Source organism: Corapipo altera, unplaced genomic scaffold, assembly GCF_003945725.1.
Source record: "Corapipo altera isolate COAL_440 unplaced genomic scaffold, ASM394572v1 57, whole genome shotgun sequence".
NCBI classification, from domain to species: Eukaryota; Metazoa; Chordata; class Aves; order Passeriformes; family Pipridae; genus Corapipo; species Corapipo altera.
This window is the reverse complement of record NW_020884905.1, coordinates 1996206-2018340: the sequence shown is the minus strand read 5'-3', so window position 1 is coordinate 2018340 and position 22135 is coordinate 1996206. Positions and strand designations below refer to the sequence as shown.

The following is a 22135-nucleotide window of genomic DNA, read 5'->3' as shown; positions in this document are numbered from 1 at the left end:
GGTATCTCAGTTGCAAATTTAATAGTTATGCAAGAATAAGAAACATCTTGTTGAGGATAATAGACTAGAAAGAACTTTCTAACCTATGAGCTATTTTTGGTCAGAACATCAGTCTCCCACATGCTTATGGCTCCAAACACTTTGATCAACTGGGATTAAGTTTGATTTTAATCCCTCTATTTTTGTATCAGTAGAATCAGCATTTGACAATATTAATAGGACATAACCTGCTACCTTAGCCCATACCAATACTGCATTTGCAGTTCCCTGATGTACCTTATGAATCAGGTCAACTGACAGAGCTCTTTGTATGAACAGCAATTAACACGTTTATTCATCTGCATCTGAGTTGCCCAGTCACAGAACAATTGAGATTGGAAGGGCCCTCTGGAGGTTGCCTAGTCCATTCCCTTCTTCAAAAGTTAGATCAAGTTCCTAGTCAGATCAGTTTGCTCATGGTATTCTCCAGTTTTGAGTACCTCTAGTATTTTCATCTCCATCTTTTGATGTAGAATGCCTGAATATTCCCATCTCTTGACTACAAAAATGTGCTTCCTTAAAAAAAAACCCTTCAAAAAAAAAACCCCCCTCACAACAAAACACTAAGAAAATAAAATGTTTTTGTGGTGGTTAGTTTTTTGGGTTGGTTGTTTTTTTTTTTTTTTTTTTTTTTTTGGGGGGGGGGTTTGTTTTGTTTTGGTTGGGGGGGGGTGTTTTGGTTTTGTGGGGGGGTTTTTGTTTGTTTGGGGTTTTTCTGTTTTCTTTTTCATTTCTATTTGCTATGTATATTGAGGTAGCCTGGAGTTTTGGTTGTAATCCAGTTCAATGGTGAAAAGCAAATTTGACTTTCATTAAGACAGGTTTAAACAAAAACCAAGGATTTAAGCACCTGAAATAGTATGCTCAAAATAAACATTTTATGCACTCAAGTCTTAGATTCTTTTCACTTTCACAACATCCAAAAACGAATGCCTTGCATTTTGCCTTTTAATTTGATTGCTATTTTAACAGCAGTTTCACCCAGAATACAGTGCGAAACTGAGGTTTTGCTACCCCCAAGGTAAATGACTCTCTTCTTTCATGATCAACTCACTGCATGACTTTGTTTCCATTCCATTTTATATTCCTATTTAAAAACCTCACAACAACTAATTTTGACAGTGAATGTGTACCAGCAAATACAAGACTAGCACAGTATTATGGCTAAGCAACACAGTCAGTTCAACCTTTTAACTGAAGTAATTTTTAATGTGGGAGAAAACAGAATCACTCCTGTATCATAGGGTCTACGAATCACAACGAAATATACTGACTGCATAGGCTAATACTGATTTACCACATGAGGTTCTAGAAAACCTTATAAAAAACCTAAACACAGGGTTTTTAAAAACATCAATAAAATTTTCCAAAATTCTCAGTCAGTCAACTCCACTGTCAGAATAAACAGTTAATGAATCTCTTTAAGATTTAAAAAAAAAAAAAAAAATAAAAATCTTGATCTTCTTCTCCCTGCTTCCTGGAGGTTCGACTGAGCCCTAAAACATGACCCACACAGATGCCAGAATTGCTATACAGCAATATGGCTCCAAGTGGAATGAGAATGTGTTCTTTCAAAGAGACAAAGACTGCATCTCGTGTGCCCTTCAGAGCAGGAGGCAGCTGCAGGGCAGGAGGCAGCCCTGAGTAATTAGCACCATATGTAGCTGGGTGCAGTTCCTGTCTAGGTAACAGCTTAGGCTGCAAGAAACTATCCCAAAGCAATAGCAACATACAAAAGATAGGACTGCTCTTGGAATTCACAAGTTTCTAGAAGGACTAGGTTTATCCTTTTTGCTGAAGGAGAGAGTTTAGACTCTTCTCATGGCTGCACGATGGTTTACCATTGTATGCAATTGGGCTGGAGAACAGGAAGCACTGAGTACACCATTCAGATTCAGACCCTGCTCAGATTTACCATTTTCCTTGATTAAAAAGATTCACTAAACCACATTATGCTAAGAAGTTTTATGGTCCTGTACAATCTGAGGCACTTGCAAGTCCTCTGTCAGAGCATTTTTACCGAAAGGACCCTGACAACATATTACGGGTTAATTGGCTGGCATGACCATGCACTGGAGAGGTAGGCACATGGATCACTAAGGCCTTCAGAACCTGCTAACCTAGATGAGCACCTCCAGGCTGAAGATCTATTCATTTCATCAATGTGTCTTCTGCTGCATCAAAGTTTTTAACTTTAGAGGCATGTTTCTTGTATGTGTCTGAACTCTTTAAGTCTAACGTAGTGTCAGGAGAGAATGGTCTGAGCTCTGCTCAGTTCCCATGTTCTTAGCTCTACTCATATTCTTCATCTCTCTGTTATATGCAGACAATTCATTCAATCCCTGAAATGTCATCAATGTGACAATTTCTGTATCTTTAATATAGAATTATGTAATTTTTAATTTTTAAGACTAAAGTTTGTGAAGTGTAAACTAAGAAATATTGTATATGAGAGAAGTCACACACAGTATATGTACAAGTAATGAGTAACACCCAGACCAGCTGAACCAGAATAATTAATGTCTTAATTCCAGCTTAATTTGATAGGTTAAAAAAAAAGTTTAAGAGATCAGATCAGTTCAGCTTAAAGTTGTAATATAATGAGTTTCTCTAAAGTTAATTAGTGAGACCAGAAGAAATTCCCAATAGTATTCTTGGAGATCTCACTAGCACTGAGAAAAAAGAAATACATACTAAGCAACTGTACCTCTACTCTGAGTTCCAGCTCTATACAGCAACATACAGAAAATTATTTTGTTACCACTGTCAAATTTTTTTCTAAGAGGTATACCTAAAGGACAAAGAAATTCCTGCGAAAAGGACCAGCAGTCACAAGCTGTGTAACCTCTAGAAGACCCATTTCACAGAACTATCAAAGCACAGGAAATGGCTGCAGCTAAAATAATCAGCATTAGCAGAATGCATTAGTCAGGGTTACCTTTATTGTCACTTAAAATGGAGCCAAAGGCACTGATCACCACATCAGCTTTCAGACGGACAACCTGATCCTCATCTTCTTTCCAGTTACCATCACTGTCTTGTTCAGTTCGAACAAATTCCATAGCAACAATTTGTCCACCTTTAAGAACAACTTTCCGAGGGGAGAGGAAAGGCAGAAATTCACACTTCTCTTCTTTTGCAAGTTTCATCTGTAGAGCAGAAGCAATAAAACATATACTTTAACTATGCTGTGCTTTTATAAAAAAACCAAACAAAACGACCCAGACATTTTTTGACTCAAGATATTACCATGTATTCTTCTGTATTAGAAGTCAGCTGCCTCCAGTAGGCAGACAGTCATCTTACTGTCGGCTTCAGAGCCTCCAATGCTATTAAATCAAGCATTGGCACTAGGTAGATTTTCAAGGCAAATATTTCTTCAATATATTTTCTTATTTTTCTGTTACTTTGAAGATATTTAACTCCTTTGAGGGCATCTGTGTCTTTTAAGAACAGTCTGTGTCTTTTAAGAACAGTCCTAGTATTACTTTGGACATGCTATGATTTGTGTTTACTGTGATTTTAAGATTTTATTAAATACTGACTACCATGTGCAAACAACAGTTTTCTGAGTGACAATCCAGACAAGATCTTCTGAATCTCTGCCATGGTAAAACTGCTTAAGTCAATCAGCATTTTATTTTAGCAAAGTCTTCAGAATTTGATTGTCTATGTTTACACAACAACTTTTTTTAACATGTAATATCCAACCTGACATGATTCTAGCATGGCCATTACTAGATGAAGCTACTTTTATTTTACTGTTTTCAAGGCCTTGCATGATTGGACGAGTACAAACATTGACAACTTTTAGGAATTTATCCAGGCTGCTATCAAAGATTTTGGTTCAGAGTGACAACTGATTTAGTAAGAATCTGAATAGCACACAAGTCTCTGCAATGACTTCAGTAATCCCATTGTGTCTAGAACACTTAACTGAAGTGCAACAGAAGTAACTTATGCACCAAGAGACCCTCTCTTACTTTCTTTGAAGCTCCATTCCCCTTCTGTAAGATCTAAGGTGCCCACCTTCTTGAAATAGATGACCAAACTACCACAAATATCATGATAAAGATACACTGGATATCCTAATATCCTCAACTACATAAAAATGTAATGTACCAAATAAATGAAAATGGAAAAAGACCACCAAAATAAAAAATCTAATCTGATAAAAACTCCCAGAGTACAGACACACTGAGAAAGTAGAGTCAGTTTCAAAATGTGCTGATGACCTGATAAATGCCAAAGTGTAAAGTCAAACTAAAAGTCAAATTGAATGCTGAAATCTGTGATGAATGACATTGCTGCATTGCTGTTGGCAGTGATTCAAAGTCAAAATCACTGTAAGTAATTTTTTACAAGATTTTATAGGCTCACAAGGCAACATCAGAAACAGCAGCCACAAGGTATCATTCCAGGATCTAAGCATGACCTGTAGAGTCACACACAATACTCAAATGGCTGTTTGATTCCAAGATTCAAAATTTTACTGCATTTTCTAATTTATAAGAAATCGTAGCCCATGTTTGCAAATACATTACAGGAAAATGTACTTTACAGGAAAAAGATACAACCACAGAAAATTATTTACATTGAGAGTATAAAAAGTGAGCATCAGATTTTTAATAAAGATTCATACATTTTAAGAGCACTTTCATAAACAAAACCTTTAGTAGATGCCTTTTAAGCACCCACAGCACACTTTCAGACCCCACAGAAATAACAACCAATACGCCTTCTCATAAATGCTGTTACTCAATTTCACCTCTTCTGGGACAGCCCTGATATTAGTGAATCCCTTCCTGAAGACCACGAACACGCGACGAGCTCCGCAGCGTAAAGCAGATGTTGCACAGTCAAAAGCAGTGTCTCCTGCCCCAAGTACAATCACAGTTCCATGTATTGACGGCAATGGAGAGTGACAGGCACACATCCCTGAAAGATAAAAGGAAAACCCCATTTTCAAGTAGAGAAACCATTTCTGCATGACAGCTCAAAAGGTACTTGTACTCAAAGCAGTGTAAAATTGCATCTTACAGTTTCCAAGCATGGAGTGTCACTATCAAATTATTCTGCTCCACTGAAAGACAGTTTTATTCCCCCTTTTAAGATATGCTCATATACATAATTTCATAGTCAGTACTTTAAGCAGTTGCACCTTTCTATCAAGAAAGAATTCAAATGACAACACGTTTGTAGGACTGTGTGTCCTGTCAGGTTGAAACTAGCATTGTGAGATCTTTTTATTCAAAAAGTAAGTTTCTCTCTCATCAGATTGATTATCCTCCCAGTTAAAAAAAAAAATAAAAGGATGACCAATTGTTTTGTGTAATAGTGTATCAACATTAGTCCTCTCAGTCTTCTATAAAGCACTGACTGTTCTGGCTATGACACGGTTCTCAGAGGCTATTTGCTGCAGTAGCTGAACATGAGGAGAAAGAGTATTGTTATTACAGTAAATCCTGGATCTTCTGTTGAGAGAAAATGGTTAATCTACAATGGCTTTCTACAAAGGATTTGTAAAACGTCACATGGAGAGAATGGCATTTTGTATTTGTCATCTACAGCTTGCATTCAATTCAATTCAACAAGAAATACTTAAATAAAACTGAACTGTGTCTGTTCCTTGGATAAGACTGCACTTTATCATGTTTAAATACAACTAACTGTTGATTAGGCAAATGATTGCAACTTGAAAAATAAGGACATAAATAACTGAAAGCTATATTCTCAATGAGCCTGTGACAGTTCCAGTCAGGAGGCACTAAGCTGGCAATTTAACCATTGCACTGTAACTCAAATATTCTCCTATAGCAGCAGCAGATTTTTATATGTAATTGTGGAACACAAGTATTATACATGTAAACAACGCTTAAATGGAGCGAGAAACAATATCCTAAAATACGTACTCTCTCTCTATTTGTGAAATACTTAATGTATGACAAACGTTATCATTTCCCCCACCATGTATATGGCATCGCATTTACTATTTATGTAATAGGATTCTTAAGTCTAAAATTTTCTCTAAACTTTTCTTATTTATTTTTAATGAACTTAATCCTTCACAAAAACTGGGCACTGAGCAGTGGAGAAAGCAGAAGTGCAGCAGGGGAATGGCAGCTCAGAGTGCCATTACAGCACGAGTCCAGAACAGATCAGTCACAGCAGCCCATTTTGCTCTTAGTAACATGCTGCTCCCACAGTAAATTCACATCTATGCATTTGCAAGGGGAACCCCTTTTGGAGAAAAGTATATTAACAGGTGGTATTCAGAACTTAATAAGCAGGAGGAATTTGTACTTTACTGTGACTAAGTCTATTATGTCTATTATTTAGAAAACTGTCATAGTGAAAAAAAGAGGATAAAGTAGGATGTAGGATATTTATATTTTATTTTAAAATTCCATGTCTTAGAGAGCAAGAGGTAGCTACACATACAGACAGACACTAGGAAAATTAAGCAAAAGAGACCATGTTAATTAACAGACAACACCAAAGAGATATCTATTACTGTCAGTCAGAAAAGGTTAGTTCTTCCAAGTTCATCCTTTTTCTCACTGTAGACTTAATAAAAAAAAAAAAATCATTACATATCCTACCAAATCAAGACTGTTACTTTGAAACATTTTAAAAGATGCAGATCGCACTATATAGATCCTCATGCAGTCAGGTGACAGTACACAAGCGCTTCATGTCCTCACGGAATTCTAGAAAGTACTTTTACTCATTGTTTTGTGGGATTTATTTTCTACTTTGTTAATCTACAAATGTTTTGCAGTATATATTCTCAATGTGTTTCATTTTTAAACATCTCTTTCTTAAAAAAAAACCCAAACAAAAACCGCACCCCTTTCTCCCAAACCATTTAAGCTCACTTTGAGCTTAAGAAAACAGACAGAAATAAGCATTTGATCAAAACAGCAGAGAAATGGGACAGATGGGCTGGAGAATTTCACTTCCTAAATATTTTGCATAAAATGGGTAATAAACTTTACTTTTATAGGCAGAATAATTTGCCATAGAAGATATATTCTTCAACAGTGTTTAAGGAAAGTCTACTAAATAAGCAGGCAACACTATATGATGCTAAAAGAAATTTTTGAATGCTCAAATGAAAATCAGTTTGTAGATAAAAAAGTTATATTAAATACGTGGTTGTATGAAGTTTAACAAGCGTGAGTGCTGGATTCTGCACCTGGGACTGGGCAGCCTTGGTTGTGTGTATAGACTGGGGAACCAGAGGCTGGAGAGCAGCACTGTGGAAAGGGACCTGGGGGTCCTGGTTCATGGCAAGTTGAATATGAGTCAGTAATGCCCTGGCAGCCAGGAGGGCCAACCCTGCCCTGGGGGGCATCAGGCAAAGCACGGCCAGGTAGTCGAGGGAGGGGATTGTCCTGCTCTGCTCTGCACTGGGGCAGCCTCACCTTGAATATTGTGTGCAATTTGGGGCACTGCAACATAAGAAGATATTAAGCTATTAAAGAGTATCCAAAGGAGGGCCATGAGGATGGTGAAGGTCTGGAGGGGAAGCCTTAGGAGGAGTGGCTGACGTTACTTGGTCTGTTCAGCCTGGAGTAGAGAAGACTCAGGGGAGACCTCACTGAAGTCTACAACTTCTTTGTGAGGGTAAGAGGAGGGGCAGACACTGACTCTTCACTCTGGTGACCAGTGACAGGCTTGAGGAAATGGCATGAAGCTGAGTCAGGGGAGGTTTAGGTTGGATATCAGGAGAAAGTTTTTCACCTGAAGGGTGGTTGGGCAATAGAAGTGACAGGGAGGGCTCCCCAGGGTAGTGGTCACAGCACCAAGCCTGTCTGAGTTCAAGAAGTGTTTGGACAATGCCCTCAAGCACATGGTATCTTGGAATGTCCTGTGCAGGGCCAGGAGTTGGACTCAATGGTCCTGATGGGTCTCTTCCAATACAGCATATTCTATGATTCTGTGATATGTAAAATACCACATTCTGTTCTATGTCCAGAAAAACTGTACATTAATTTTCTTTTTATCAACACATTGGGAAATCTACACCACGAAGGAATGTGGCATAGAAATCCCATATCTAGAGCTTATGACTTCACATTCAGGACACTGAAAGCAGTTATACCCCTTAGGGAGCAAATGCAGTCATCTCTGTACTCCAAGAAAGATGTAAAAGCATAAAACAAGACTGCATTCAGTGCCTATGAACTGAGTGTTGTTTTATTAACTCCTGCCACACTCCTGTTGTCCTGAGTCTTAGACTGCAAGTTCTTTGGATAAGGAACTAGTGCTGATTTAAATGTGTCTATAAAACATGCAGCACATGACTTGGAATCAAGTAAAACAATTTATCAACAATATACAAAGCAGCTGTTTATATATGTTGGAAACACCTTCTTTAATATCAGATTTTTTCAAGACTATCTTATATATGCTATTTATATCAAGATAATTTATACAAATGAGAAGCTTAAGTCACCTTTTGATTATAATTCAAAATAACAAATATAACTTATTAGGGGTAATGATTTTCCATGTGTTTAGATTTTTATTTATGACTACCTGGTTTATAATCTCTAGGACTGAATTTCCTGACCATACTCCTGAGGTTGTCACTCCCCAAGAGAAAACCCTGTCCCAGATCTATTAATTGGAAGGTGTTTCATAAATGGGTGAGCTGTTATGCAACTAAACAGTTTTATATATCAATAACTACTAATGACTTACTGAATGTGATTACGGCAAGAACATATCACACACCTGGTTTACTCGCCATTGCTACCAAAGGTAAGAAGTCTTTAGATGTGTAGAATCCTTGATCCATTCTCAGTCCTTGGAAAATACTGTCTCTGTTTGGTTCTGGTAAACCTAAAATAGATATTTTTTTGGCACATCAGAATTACACAGGAAATTTTAATGACCAACATATTTTTTGCATTACACACACATTCTCAAAAACATCCTCAACACAAGCACTTTTACAAACCCTCAGATGTTTCCAAAAGAACATCACAAATAACTATGGTTTCACATTTACAGCCTGTAGTTTATATAACTGGTGACCATTTAATAGTACTGGCAGATTGTTGGGTAGCATGTGTACTCATATAACTCTTAACAAAACAAACGCAGAGGAAAGGATAAGAGAGAACAGGGTGCAAAAGCAGCAAAGCTACTGGTGAAGACTTGCAAGCTTTTCTCCTATTGCTTTACCTGCCCATGAATGTAACTCTTACTGCTGTGAAATGGTTTTGCTTTCTTTGTTTTGAGGCATTTTTCAGCTGGTCTGCAGATAATACAAATGAGGCAATAATGAACAGCTTAAGTGATGAGGGGAGGAAGACAAATGGCAGCGCTGTAGATCTGTGTTATCTGTGAGTCTTTGTATGCCATCATTTTTTGCCGTTCTTGATTGTTTTCTCGAAACCTCGAAGTCCTTATTGGCTGACATTTATTTCTAGTTATTAATAGCACACATTTAGACAGAAGCCATAGGATACAGACAAGGATTCACTTCACATCCATTAATAGCAACAAATACCTTTTGGTAAAAAGAAAGCAGCAAAAAGCATCTTCCAGTTCCCAAATAACATCTTCTCATTGCTGTGTGAACATTTGGACAGCACAAAAACCCAGCCCAGCTGACACAGAAGTTAAACTATTTTCTTCATTCAAATGTGATGATCTATCAGGATGTTTTCAACACAGTCTCAACTTTCAAATTTATATCTAAAACCCCAAAATATTATCAAAAGTACGCTAATTAATAATTACATACTGAAATGGAGTAAACGTCAACAATTTTGCTAGGAAATCACACTAGAACCATGGAGTCTCCAAGCAGGCAGAACTGGAGCGTGCAAAGCAATCTGTGTTCCCTCCATTCTCAGGCATGGATGGCAGAAGACTAACATACTCCTCTTTGAGACCTCTTGGAAAACCCTACTAACACCATGTTAGTCTCACGAATAAAGTAGGATTGCACTTTGAGGAGTGCTGTTCCAAGTAGGGAAGATTTGGGGTCTTTTTATGTTACTTAAGCAGCAAAAATCTGTCTCATTACAGCATAAGATCAGAACTCAGTCACGAAAAAACTTAGTGTTTTTTCATGAGTGACCTATATGAGGGAAGTTTCTTAAACCTCTAGATCCCTGAATGAAGTTAATAAAATACAAGAAAGAAAAATATTATGGTTTTAGATTTAACAGTTTCAGTGAAGCGAAGCAAAACAATACATACTCTCAGTGAATTCTAAAGGCTTACAAGCCAAAAAGCAAATAAAAATATTCTGAAATTTTTGCATTTCATAAATCTCATGCTATTGAGCACTCTCTTGATCTCTACTTAGAAAAAAAAAAATAATGACTCAGTTGCTGAACACCTGACTTTCAAACCAACACTGATCTATAGTTGGATATTGAGAAAAATAAGGTTAGAAAATATTAGCATGTACTGAACTTCAAGACCTTTGCATGCTGTACTTTCTGGGTAGACTGGAATTTCAGCTAATGAAGAATGAATAACGGATAACTTAAGAGGCAGCCAGAAATACTTAGTACTATTGAAAGTACAATATGTAAAATGCATTAAAGAAATTATTTTTAAAATGGCATAGATTTTTCTCTACAATTATATTGCAAAATTATCTATGGGAAGAAGAGTGCCTCAGAGAAAGCTCTCAGTGACCGCCTGCAGGCAGAGGACAGAGTAATGCAACTACTTCTAGTGAGGTATCCATAAACCAGTTCAGAGGCCTCAGTTTACTCCTGGGAGAAACACTCTTGTCATTAGTTGTGCAGCCTGCATTAAAGATAATTTCCTTTCTATCTAACAGCTCCATTCAAACAGAAGGAGAAACCCTCACAAATATTTTTTTCCCACTTATTTTTGTCACTTTTATGATCTCCTAATGAAAACTATTTTGTCTCTAACAGCATCAGTAATTTTCCTTACATAGGTTGAAGAAAGAGTATAATTAAGGAACTGTCGTAATGTTCAAGGTTCAGGTTCATCACTAGTTCGGTGTCACTGAAATCAAAGAAGTTGGATTAAGAATGCATTGGATTCAATAATTTTTAGCCTGGTTGATATGACCAAATAGAAGTTGAACAAGTAATCAACATACATGGCATTCTCTGCTATTTATTTTACTATTTTAATTTTTTTGAAAACTCCATTAAAACCAGTTTCTCCAGTACATTTGAAGGAAATGCAGGGGATTTTTTCTCTTATACCTATAAACACCTAGCACAGATTCAAGCTCTTTGCTACGCATCTGCTGGAAATTGTACTGGATTCTAATGCATCTCCTTTCGCTATTTGCCATTTTAATGACTGCATTTAATTTTGTTAAAATAGAGAGATTGAGTACTTCTTAAAGCCACTAGCTAAGAAAGAGGCAAATAGAGAAACAGATCAAGAACAGATAAGATCCCCTTTAGAGACACCATTTCATAATAAATGTCCACCCCACAGAAGTATGCTTTACAGAGAGATCAAATACTGATAAATAGCCAACAGTCTCTTGGGAGAGAATATTTAACAAAAACAAACAAACAAACAAAAAAACCAGCTGCAGAGGAAAAATGTAGTTTTGAGCAAATGGTTTTAGAGAAGAAATAAAATGTATGAAAACCCAGTCATGTATGAAAGATACAACTTGAGTCAAAATAATGAACCGACAGAAATATCCTTTGAAGATAAATCAGAGAGATCTTTTAGCAAAAGGGAACTCACAGAATAGTACAAAATAGCCAAGAACTACCCAAGAAAAAGTGCTTAGAAAAATATGAGGTCTTTTCCCTAGGTTTTAGGTTGAAGCCAAGGTAGTAAGTTTTCTGCTCTCCAAATCCACTTGAAATCCATACAAAAAGATATTTTTTTTTAATTTATTACCTGGTATTTCTTGTCCTGTAACAATCTTTCACTATTCCACCTATCCTGTCTTTAAATAACCTGTCAAAATCTAGTGAAAACAATTATTTCCTTCCCCTACATTGAAGAATAACTCTTCTGACGGGCAACCAAGAGGAGGCAGCCTAGAAAGGCAACTCCCTTGGTGGTTTTTGGATACACTCTGCACACCCTTATAGAGGCAGAGAGCTATGCCCAGCCCCTCATCTTCTGCAGTCAAGACCCTGGACCTCCCCAAGCCTCAGTTCTCCTTTACTTGCTTATGCCAGGGAAGAAGCTTCTGAAGTAACTGATACCCAAACCATGCAATGAAGCCTCAAGGGCTGTGGAAAACTGCATTTACTAAGAATAGCGAAAGTAGAAACATTGTGAAAATAACAGCCTGCATGACAGATCTAGTTCAGCTTTGCAAAAGCTAATCTAGACAGTCCCAATCTGGGTCAGTACAGCGTAGAAAGCAATTCATCTCAATTCCTAACCCTCTGTTTTGCTATGCTCTGCCTTTCATCTCCAGATGCTCCAGTCCTCTCTCAGTAAGCACCACTACTCTCTTAGTATGAAACCCTCTTTCCTTCTGTCCTTCATTTGATCCCCACAACCCCTTCTCCACTGTATAATACCTAAACATAAATGTCTCCCATGTCTGACATACCATGTACTTTCCAAAGTCATTAACCACTAAAACAGTGACTTTGGAAAACACAGACTTTAACCTCTTTTATATATAAATATATATATAAGAAAAAAACATCATCTTCCTCCTCTCAAGATCTTGTACTCTTTGTTCTTACAATGCTGATGCGTGTCAAGTCACAGTGTCAAGTCCACGGTCTCCATTTAAAGAGAATTTAGATACAATTCCCTAGCCCAGTTGAGATATGAATCGCTAAATGATTAGAGTAAATTTGTCAGATATACAAAGCAATATACAAGAATGATGCTTAGACAATGTAAGGGATTGGCATGCGGAGCAGTGCACCTAGTCCACTTGGCTGCTGCATCAAATAAATCAAGGCATGTCAACACATCAATCAGCTAAGTCTGTTATTACTGTAACTACGAGCCTGGTCTGGAAAGGGGAACTAAAGCAGGAGTACAAACACCACATTCTTCTCCTGTTTGGATCAAATTCCCTCCCCCAGAAATAGGAATGCATTGTGAACCTGAACTTATTGTTTGGATTACTTAAATCAGACATGTTTGGGTAGATTTGCAGTTTCAAATGAACTTCTCAACTGTTCTTAATAACTGACACAGAAAATAAGCGCCAAATGTAGTTTTCACTGGCAGCTCACTGAAAACACATCTCTGGACAAAAAAAAAAATGGAGCTGAAGTTGAAATGTAAACATGCTGCAGCCTACAGGATCAAAACTAACTAAAGCATTGTGAGATTTTTCTGCTTTTCCTCATATCAACCACTGAAAAGTCTGGGTTGCTTTATTTTTAATTGTGTTAATACTAAATTGTGAAAAATGTTAAGCTGAATTAGGGAAACAAATTAAGAGCTAGGAAATCTCAAGCAACATCCTCTCTCTTTGCATTCTTAGCTGCTGCTTTCCTGACAAAAGTCTTCAAGATCAGAATTGGCTGAATTATTTTTACCGAACCCTTACTTTCAGGTAAAAATGTAAATTCAAGCTGGTGAATGCAATCTGTGTTTGAAAATACCAAGAATTACTTTTTAAAATCCAAGACACTTTCTTCTGGCATTTTTATATTGAATCTTTCAAATTTGTTTTGAAATGACATTGCATTTATAAATTTATCCAAATTCAATCCAAAAGAAACAAAGAAAATGGGATTGACTGGCTATGCACATTCCTTTATCTACCTTTTAAAACTAGCAAATCAAAACCAACATCAAACCCCATTTACCAATTTATGGATTTATTTTTTTTTTAATGTCATCTTGGCCTATACATTTGGAGCTGGAAAGTTAGATGGTAGTGACATCTTTAACTTTTGCCATATCCATGGTCATGTTTCAGAGCTAAACCAGATTTGAAAAATGACATTTACAAGGAAAAATCTTCTTCTGTCCTTCCCAGTAGGAATTTCCTTCCATTACAGGAAATCCTCGGATTGGGTGAAAAGCCTTCAACTGTCAGAATCTACCTTAGAATGATGAGAAAAATCCACGAATCTCATACAAAACTGGACAGAAGAAACATACAATTGATTATCTGCATATCTGCTCTGGTGGCAATGCAAGTCTCCTGAAATAACACCCGAGAGGCTAAGCCCAGACAAGCTGAGACTGAGAAACTGGAACACAGTCCAGCCATGAGGCAGTACAGGTTCCACACCAGCAGTTCCACACCTTTGGCCAGCTTCAGGAATAGACTGTGCCCCTTCATGTACCCTGGGCAAAGGAGCCATGGAAGGCCAGAGCGTGATAGGAATTTTAGAGAGGAACTGACATTATCTGATAAGTTATTTTTGTTAACAGAGTTTATAATACTTTTTAAATTTTCTTTAAAAGATGTGCTCAAGTATATACAGAGCTAAGGTAATTGCTCTCCAAAGGTAAATTCTAAATCCAACATTTGCCTTTTGAAAGGGTCCTTCTGAATTAACAGAAAAGTACCTATTTTGTCCTATCTTCCTGCCCTTTTACACACTGAGTGTTCCAACGTGCTCCTTGTGCTCCCAGACAAAAATATTTCAGATGTAACACATCTGATGGCATTTCACACTTGCCCAGAGACTTGCAGCTACAGGTACCATATGGTTAGACTGTGACTACAAAGGTACCTGGCAGAGAAGAAAGAACACACTGTAAAATCCAAGAGCATAAGCATGCTTTAATAATTCTGAATGCTCTGTTCTTCAACAAGTCTAGTTTGTGGTCTGAGGAAATGGAGAGCTAAATTAATGTATTTAAAGCAGTTTCATTTAATGTTACATCATCCACGAATTGTATAAACTGGACAATGAGTTTTAAGTATATTAAAGTATTTTCTTTAAAGATAACACTGAAACTGTAAACTCTCATAACCATCAAATTTGCAGTTTTCTCCACACACGATAGAACCTATTTGTGTGCAGTGGCATGTGTTCTACCTATTTGTTTCTAAGAAGTCACATTCATTCATATCCATATTGCTAACACTGCTGTCCATGGATCAAAATTACACAACAATTTAGATATGAACTATACTGAAATGCATAATCCAAGTAAGGTACTGAAGCTCATTATACTAAACACACCCTTACAATTCATGCTGTGACATTCACCATACATGGAACAGACAACCACTGGTATCTAAAGAGTTACTCTCTCCACATTTTAAAGGTTTGATTCTAAAAGACTAGATGCCCAGTACAGTTACAAACGTTCTGCAAGTGTTCAGCTTTTCTCAAGGTCAGTCCATTAGTGATTAACACTTTAGTAAATACTTTTGAGGCTTGTATTTTTAAAAAAATCTCTCTTGTTTTGCTAGAGATTTTTTTTATGGTGACAGCTTTGTTATTTCCCGTTGTGAGGTTCAATAGAATGTGTTTTCTAGGTGGTTGATTTTTTTTGTTTGCTATGTATGTTGATGGAGATAAGTGTTTTAATTACTTTTTTAATGTCTATGCTTTTTGTATTTTCTCCCTCTCTCCCTTTATTTCCTGCTGTTGAGATTACTGCCTCATCTCACAGCAGGTGGCTCCTTCAAATTTGTTTTCTCTGTAAGCCTGGTAGATTTATTTTGTAATATAACTGCTCCTTTTCACTGTTTTTATTAATGATTTCTTTAGTTTGGAATACGTACTCTTGCAAGGTTTGTATAAGTAATTCCCCTAATGATGGCTAAAGGCCTCATTCATGGAAATGGAAAGTAAAGGGAAAAAAGTAAAAGAACTAGAAGACACTTGGGTTAGCCTTTTCTTATCCTCAAGTTTGAATGAATACTGTGTACAGCATATGTGAAAGAACAACCTTCACATCTATCAACAAGAGCCATAGACAATTGCTGCAGTGCATTTTAAATTCAATAGCTATATCCATACCATGTCTTTTAAAAACATCTGAATAAGTAGCTGACCCTGGAAGTAACGCAGCCTATAGGTCTCACACCTTACTGTGTTGCTAAATTAGACCCAGAGACAAGTATCTGAACTCTTGAAAATGGTATTGAAATAAAAGGAATAAATGAGTCAGATCAGTCAGAACTAAATTTGTTCTTATAATCCAATTTCTCTTTGAGGACCAGTTGTCCAATCCCAGTTTAGAGATAGCCAAAATTTCACAAGACCTAGACATCAGAAAGTACAGATGGGAATCACAGGCAGTTTAGAATCAATCCATGTGCATGATGGAAATTCGGATTATGACCACGCAATCAGTGTTGTATGTCTGAGTGTGGATCACAAAACACTGCAGCCTTGTGGTCTGTCCTCGCAACATTTAGTGATCCCATGGTCAGATTAGATGACATCTAGTGTTGACCTAACTAAGGGTGAACCATAACTCATTAGCCCCATCAACTATAGAGTGCACCCTTAATTTGATTCTGTTTTAATCAGTCCAGCTTTTCTCAACGCTTTAGCCTAAACCTCCACTGCCTACCTCTAGTCTTGATTGCTGTTCTTAATTTTATTACAGTCAACATATGGCACCTCTGCTTTCAATATATGGGACACTCAAGTGTGACCAAGGTAATGTATTTTAATGAAAAACATCAGTCTTTCAAGATGATTAAACAAAGATCTGGAGAAATTACGCGATGATTTTGCAAATCTCAGTATCTGGCTATTCAGTTAAGCACCATGAAGATTTTAAACTCAAGAATTTTGAGCACATATCCTCTAAAAGCACTCTTTTAAAATGCATACCTCAGAACTGAAGTATACAGTATCACTAAGTGTTTTTAAAATGTAATTCTTTAAAGGATACACTAGAAGAAGTGACACTAGGTTGGGCAAATATTTACAGATCCCTAAATTAAGAAAGAGATGATAATTCTAGTCTTTCTTCTCAGGTTGGAAACTGATACTTAGTGTTCCCCATATTTGAAGTAATCAAGTTGAGGATGCTAGGATTTAGCTGGTAGTCCTAGTGAACGAACTTGCTGAAATGTGGAGATTACTATGAAGTAAACCTCATCACAGAGAAGGATGAATGCAGAAGTCTGCTTACCTTCCCTCTGGTTCTGTTCTGCCTGGTGTTGTTTATTGCAGGACTTAAAGCACTGAAACAGTTTGCTATGAATCTTGATTTGCAGAACATAAGAGTTCTATAAATTGAAATACAGAGTAACTGAAGAAACATCTGCTGTAAAAAATAAAGCGGAATAGTGCTGCAAACCTTTCTTATGTCATCTTGGTAACATTTATTATACTGGCAACAAATTTGAAAAGGTCACTAGCAAAAATGCATTTAGTAGTCTCAGTCCAATCCATCTCTACCATAAGAACGTATCATTTCACCCAGGAAAAGAGTTTGCTCTAGTCTGCTTACAGTAGAGCTGAACTGGATTTTTAATCCTGACTAGAATTTGGTCACTTCCCACCACTGGCTTAAGCTGTCATTATTCAGGAGCATTCTCGAACCAGGCATAGAAGGAATGCTGAAGGTTAAGATCTGACATGCTAATGTTGTCAGTTCCTTTCCCTCTTCCTTCTACCAGTTTGTTGTTCCTAGCACTAACCTGCCAAAGGAAAGACACATGGGGGCTGTGTTTGCTCCAGACACCAGCCAGATACTATTTGCCAGTGTGATATGTTGCACCTCACAACAGGGAAAGAAACTGTCCCCAGTGCTTACTCTTGCTCAGTAAACAGTGCTGAAGTGAAGTGGGCACAAAAGCGAGATCACCTCCTTGGGCACTGTCTATCAGTAACTTGAAGGACACAAAAAAAATCTATCATCTCAGAAATCATATGTCACAGTAAAGTGATTTTTATACAGTATAGAAAATCCAAAATGTGGAAGTGAAAGCAAAATAAATTGGATTGTGAGACTGAGAGCAAGACTCGTGAAAAGAAAGCAGAAAATACTACAATACCTCTTTGAAACAGAAACAATATCTTCCTCCAAGTAGTTTCATTATAACTTAACTGTCTAACATACCCTGTTTATAAGCAGTCATGCTGACATATTGAAATAACCAAAGCAAATTAAAATTTACAAAGAGAAAATTAAACGTTAGGATAGAAAAGATCTCTTCATAATAATTTTTTGTTTATAACATGAGAAAAAAACCTTAAAAAGCTGGATCAGTGGTGGCTACATACAATAAACATACAGGGAATGGATAAAATGAGAACAAAACTGATGACAAACATTCACAAAGACAAAACCACAAATACTTAGTTGGTACCATGAAGAAAAACAAATACTATGCCTCTATACTGTTGCAAAGGAACAGCTGGAAAAAAATCTATGAAAAGCAGCAAATTCATCCTGTAGAAATACATGAGGAATAATTAAGTCATTAATGTTCTGGAATAGTACCTTTGGTCAGATCTCAGACACTGTACAGCAAGGAAGTTGCAGTCAGGCATACTGAGACACTATCATCTTGTACTACCTAAAATCAACCTGTATGTTTGATATACTAGGAATATAAAAGCCAATAGGTGTAACAAATATAAACACTGATTTTTACAATATTTTTTCCTAATTTGATGAATCAGAGCAGAAAAGAATCACAGAAATATCTAACTATAGACGTTTCTCTTAAACCCACTACTACTCCTCTGTTTCATGCTACTTCCATAGCTCCCATTCTGTTTCAATACAGTGACCACCACAGACCAAGGCTGGGTCAATCACAGTCTTGTACCCAATATAACAGTATCTATACTAAATACTTGAAAAAATTTACTTTTCCCAGAAGAAAATCTTACATGCTAAGAAACACTTGCAAAACATAGGACTTTCTGGTTACTCCTATTTTAAAAACATTACAAGGATTCACCTTTTCTTTTTTTTTCTTCATATGTAAAAGTCTTAAGTGTAATTCAGCAATGTCTTCCAAAAGCTACTGAATAATTACCACTCCATATGAAATGTCACTATAGGGAACAGTTTTTCCCAGTTCTTTACTAACATATTACATTGTCTTACCTTAAATCTTAGCATATTTATACATAATTTTTGTCCACATGGAAGAACAAAAAGATGCTATAAAGCTTATTCAGTAATTACTCCTGTATCATTCCACCTACGCTTCATTTTTAATTACTTCAGGTAAATCACCTCTACATATATTTTAAAATGATGCCTCAAGAAAAGACTTCTAAACATTATTCATTTTCCTGCAGCACAGATCTACAACTGAAAACCTATCATCAGTGCATTCTGATGAAAAGGTAATAATTACATCTTTTTTCTCCCTTCCTCTACAGCACAATATTTGACCTATGATTAAAAAAACCCAACCCTATCACATTTCCATTTATTATTTCTACCTGAGGGGCTCTGCCAGCTCACACAAACATAAATCTCCATTTGTCAGATTTAAACTGTACCTGTCCCAGATGCTATGAGAGTTCATAGCTCTTGTCCCTTAAAAATTACCAAACAGCATCACACAACATAACCTCCCCTCCAGCCTGACCCTTGCAATCAATAATATTTGTAACCTGTACGCACACAGTTAAGTAGTACAGAAGCCGTGCACCATTCCAGTTAACCACATTGAGCTGTGATACTAAAATCTGCTCCCTTGTGTCTCCTGTGATCAATTTTAATCTCTGGACCAAGAATAAAAGAATGCAGCCTCTTGTTTCCAAATGCATCTGAAGCGGATGTTATAGATTTGTAGGTCTGCACAGGAGCTGTAGATTTAATACAACCAGCAGTTCAAGGAAAGAACACATCTAAGCTATCATTCATTCTCATTACCCTCAGTGTATTTTGGATCTTCAGAAGACAATACAAAACACAGGAAAATGCACAGGTACTGACTGAAAGTAAGCTCTTTTTATTAAAATAACCTCAGGTAACAGTTATTTGCTAGAGCTTTATCCATTATTGCCACTGCAGGTAAGGTGGAGGTCAATCATTCCATTATGATTACTTTGTCTAAAGGTTTATAAATAGGCTGCCAATATTCATTTCTTCCGGAAAGATGTCATATACGGTAAGTTAAACAGAAATTTCCTAGAAATAATAAAGCCTAGTTCTGCTCAGTTAAAAAGAAACAATTATAATGGAAAGAAAGAATAAATCAGGTTTCTGATGGTATTTGTTCTGTCACCTCCAAACTAATTTTATTTAAAAGCTGGCAAATTTGCCAGCCAATTAGTCTAATTAGACAACGGCATCTGAATGTAGAACAGGAAGAGAGCAACTTTAGAAACCTACTCCAGTACAAAAAGTGCTTTTTGAATCTGTCACACTACCAGAATTCATGTTTCCAGAGTTCTCGTAACTGCGTATTTATAGACTTGGCTATATTGGCTCCTCGTCAGCAGCTCCAGTGCCATGAATCACCTATCAAAACATTTGAGAAGATTTTCTTACTCATTTCTTTAAAGCAACATTCTGAAGAGACACTTTCAACATGATTATGCTCCAGTGTTCACTATCAATTAAGAAAAAAAGCGCTGAGAGTTTTATAATTGCAGGTGAATAATAAGTATGTGTCATCAGAGGCTTTATCTTCTCAGATTGTCACATGCTGTCTCAGTACAGAACACTGCAAAAAATATGCCACTCTTGTAACATGCCAGAGGGTCAATCAGCTTTCTCACTCAGGTCATTTACCCACTACTCATACATGTCCTTCTCATTAAGCACATATTTATCTGTCTTTCCTTTTAAAAGCAGCTGTAGCGAGGAGTTTCATGTAAATATTCTGTTAAACTGATATCCTCCTACACAAGTAGATTGACTGAGAAACATTACTGCAACTGAATAGCTACCTCTGCACACTTTCACATACTGGAAATAACTAAGCAAGGTAATACTTTGACCAGACTCTATTCTGAGTAAAGGTAAATGACAGACAGAAGTCATAAATTGTCTAAAGCTTTTTTAATCCATTAATTAAATATGAATTCCTTTCACAACATCAGCATATGCAGCATTTCATGTAAAATTTTATTCCAAGACAGTGTCTTTATTAACTAATTATAGCATTTTCATCAAGTGCCTGAGTTTTCATTGGGTGTTTCACATTCTGCTGCCAGGGCACTAAATCTGGTACTTTGGGTCAGAAATATAATGCAGTTGAACCTCAAATGCTGTACAGCTACTGTCTAGAAAACAGACAGAGAACTGGTGGTGCAGATCTCCAAATTCCTCCTCAACAATCAACAGCCAGGAACATGAAGTGAAACATGGTCACCGAGAATCATGGGTCAGGTACTTGGTTTGTAGGTACAGATACTTGCACAGGTATGCACAGAAGTTCCCTCCTCCTCTTAAGGTTATTCTTTTGGTGAGTAAATAAAACATTCAAAATGGGAAATTCATACTTCTTATATTAAGCAAGTACTTTTTGTGATGCTTAAAGCACCAGTGAGATAGGATGATATGTCCCTTTTCAGTCCATGAAGAGATGGCTATGAGAGAAATATGACAGAAAGTTAAAGACACCTCAAATTAACTGCAGCCAATGGTGCAAATACTCCCAAGGGAGTGTATGTTTCCTCTGGCATGGCATCTGACCCATACTAATGTCAACCCAGGTACACAAATATACCAAGCACTGAACATGAATCCTTAATGCCTGCTCGGTGCGTATTTTTGCATTTGCAGTACTACAGTAGGAAGAATCTCTCCCAATAGAGTTTCAAATGGTAACAAAAACAAGATCAATAAATAGAAAATCAAGTTACACAGTCCCAATAGGTTTCTCTAACAAGGATTTCTCTCTGAAATGTTCATGCTTGTCTAATGCTGCTGCTTTTAATCCTTTCACACCAGTGGGTCCTACATGCTTGCATTAGTGCTAATGTAAAACAAATGAACATTTTATACAAGGATATCCACTCTCTCCAAGCAAAGGGGTTAATACCAAAGTAAGCTTTAGGAATGCAAATTATTTTCCCCATGTGGTTGAAAAACTACACGAGTTATTCATTTAAAAATTATTAGCATATAAAATCATTATTATCTCTGCAGTTAATGTACAGTTCACTGACAACCTTTTGGACCATTACAATTAAGAAAGGCAGCATCTTTAATGAAGTTACAAAACACATTGTTTATTAAATAGCAAATTGTATCTTTAATTACTTTAAATATTATAATCTGATGA

The 22135-nt window shown here is 36.7% G+C and overlaps 1 protein-coding gene across 7 annotated transcripts in view; it reads right to left on the bottom strand.

Annotated features, from left to right (window-relative positions):
- Nucleotides 1–22135, bottom strand: part of DPYD (dihydropyrimidine dehydrogenase) — a 336400-nt gene that overhangs the window by 174911 nt on the left and 139354 nt on the right. For 6 of the 7 annotated variants that reach the window (XR_003528954.1, XR_003528955.1, XR_003528956.1 and 3 more), the window contains exons 9-11: nt 8782–8889; nt 4808–4977; nt 2978–3188 (exon numbers count right to left, since the gene is read on the bottom strand). Coding sequence is in view for 4 of the 7 variants with exons in the window: in XM_027651422.1 (XP_027507223.1) it covers nt 2978–3188; nt 4808–4977; nt 8782–8889 (489 nt within the window). In the remaining 3 variants the exon portion in view is untranslated. The remainder of the gene's footprint in view (nt 1–2977; nt 3189–4807; nt 4978–8781; nt 8890–22135) is intronic. The other variant, XM_027651423.1, reaches the window with a different exon arrangement.